We start from the raw sequence: 2,079 nt of genomic DNA, 5'->3' as shown, positions 1-2,079 counted from the left end.
TCCACACAATCCACGTATTCGTACGGAAAGACACCTTTTCGCGTCAATAAATCAAATTCTTCGACGGATAATTGTGAAAATTCTGACCGTACAATTTTTAACTTGTCTTTAGTGAGAAAAGATGTTAATTTGTCGAGACTGCTGCTGAGAAATTTATAGGAATCGATGAAACGCAATTTTACAATATTTTTATATTTATCTGCTGTATCTTGGACGTTCTTTGTAAAGGAAAGTATTTTTCTTTGTAAAGGAATGTATTTTTTTTTGTTATCGGTAGTACATCGATTGACCCCTCAAATGCGTTAGCTATTTCTTTGATAATAAAATGAGAATCATAACCAGATAAATTGTGAAAAACTATTGGAATATGATATGAATTTTTGTAATTTAAATTACAGTTTGAGTGCGCGGGACCTCTATACCGTCCAGTGAAGTGACAATGATCGCATACGCGTGTATCCTTTGTCGCAAATGGCTTCTCGCACACGTGACATTGCGTCGCGTTATGAAATGCCGCCCACTGTTCCTTCGATAAAGTTTCCATGTCGACATTGGTTGATAACTTTTCTTTTACACGGTGTGCTAACTTTTCTAGTTGCTCGACGAACCACGAAATACAATCCGTATCGCGACGGCTCCGAAAATATGATACCGAATCGTCGTACGAGCAACGCAAGTAATATGCTATACTAAATACTTTGTGATGCTGATACGCGTGCGATGTACATCCCTCCTCTTCCTTCTCACTTACCGTCTTCTCCAGTGTGCACTCTAGGTCGGCATACACCACAAAGGGAACTCGCTCCTTCCTGCTGTGATTGCTAAAACTCAACCATTTATTGTCTTCGCTGGGTAGCAGGATGGCACAGTCGTTTAATTTTTCGCAGTCTACCGCGTGACTCTCTAACTTCTCGTTGGAGTGGAAATAGTGCAGGCATCTATAAAAAAAAAAACATTGCAATTTACTATCGTTTCATACTTCCGATACATTGAATTCATGAAATGTACTTACCGATCGCAAATGTATTTTCTGACTTTTTTCATGCTCAATTGAGAACTCACGAGCCTGGATAAGTGTTTGATCCAGGCGAAGTGTCCCGTGTTGCGGTCTCGAGGATCCGAAATGCGCAGCAAGTTCACATGCTCTTCCCTCTTTCCGTCGCTAAGACGTACCGGAACAATGAATTCGTTCTTTTCTTCCATGATGCTGTATACATTGATGGATATATCGTTCAATCGTTCAAATCTTGTAATTTGATTAATTTTCATGGGAAACTCAATGTTTTGAATATTAAGTACGTTCGTGTAATGAGGATACGATGATGCGCGATCTGCGTGTCTTTCGGCTGGATACAGAGCCGCAACTATTGCCCACGCGAAACATGCATTGTCCGGAGATTTGACATTACAGCCCGTTTCAGCTGTATCATACGCGGTAACTCGAGGTGACATCCCGTGCAACGGATTGTATTTGTTCACATTGATTGTAAGATAGAGTATTCGCGATAATGCCCACCCGCTACCGCGTTCCTGGAATTCCTCCAACGATGCTAAAGTGAGCTCGAAGATGCGCCACTCGTACCACTCCTCTAAGTTGGATGTGGAAAAGAGTTCACAGTTTTTCGTAGCGATGCTCTTTACCGCACGTTTTTCACCCGCGACGAACTCGCTGTTAAACGCAGTGTTCACTTTCACGTTTACGTGTCTCTCCATTGCATCCCGTATGCGCTCGAGCACCATAGTCTTTGCATCCTCGAGAAATTGGCGAGGTTCGATGTGGTTCGCGTTGATAACAATTCCGGTTAGTATGCGGTTATCGAACGCGGTATCGACCTCGCGCCAAACGAGTCCTGCATCTCTCGTGCTGTGTCCTGCACCTGCGTGTGCGCAACGTATTTTTTAAACCCTCGAGTTGCGCGATTCAAGCAATCAATGACTGTCTAATACCGATCGATAATCGCAGTCGTTTAGCCCGACTATGTTCTTCCAACAACTCGAGGCACTCGTCACACTTTTGCACCCACGTGTCGTATTCGTCTCGCGAACTCAATCGAGCGGACTGCTCCTGCAGTTCACGTT

At 43.3% G+C, this 2,079-nt stretch overlaps 2 protein-coding genes across 2 annotated transcripts in view; one reads left to right on the top strand and one right to left on the bottom strand.

Moving 5' to 3' along the window:
* The window catches only part of LOC116851666 (tachykinin-like peptides receptor 99D), a 372,095-nt gene that overhangs the window by 241,920 nt on the left and 128,096 nt on the right, over nucleotides 1–2,079 (top strand). The window lies entirely within an intron of this gene.
* LOC116851667 lies at nucleotides 168–973 on the bottom strand (the record flags this gene model as incomplete). Its single annotated transcript, XM_032831319.1, has 1 exon — nucleotides 168–973. A coding segment is annotated over one exon (795 nt), but the record flags the coding sequence as incomplete, so codon positions are not given.

The sequence above is a fragment of the Odontomachus brunneus genome, unplaced genomic scaffold (assembly GCF_010583005.1).
Source record: "Odontomachus brunneus isolate Ranch 3 - 2012 unplaced genomic scaffold, Obru_v1 Obru_scaffold_185, whole genome shotgun sequence".
NCBI lineage: Eukaryota > Metazoa > Arthropoda > Insecta > Hymenoptera > Formicidae > Odontomachus > Odontomachus brunneus.
The sequence above is the reverse complement of the archived record's forward strand: the minus strand, read 5'-3'. Positions and strand labels throughout refer to the sequence as shown.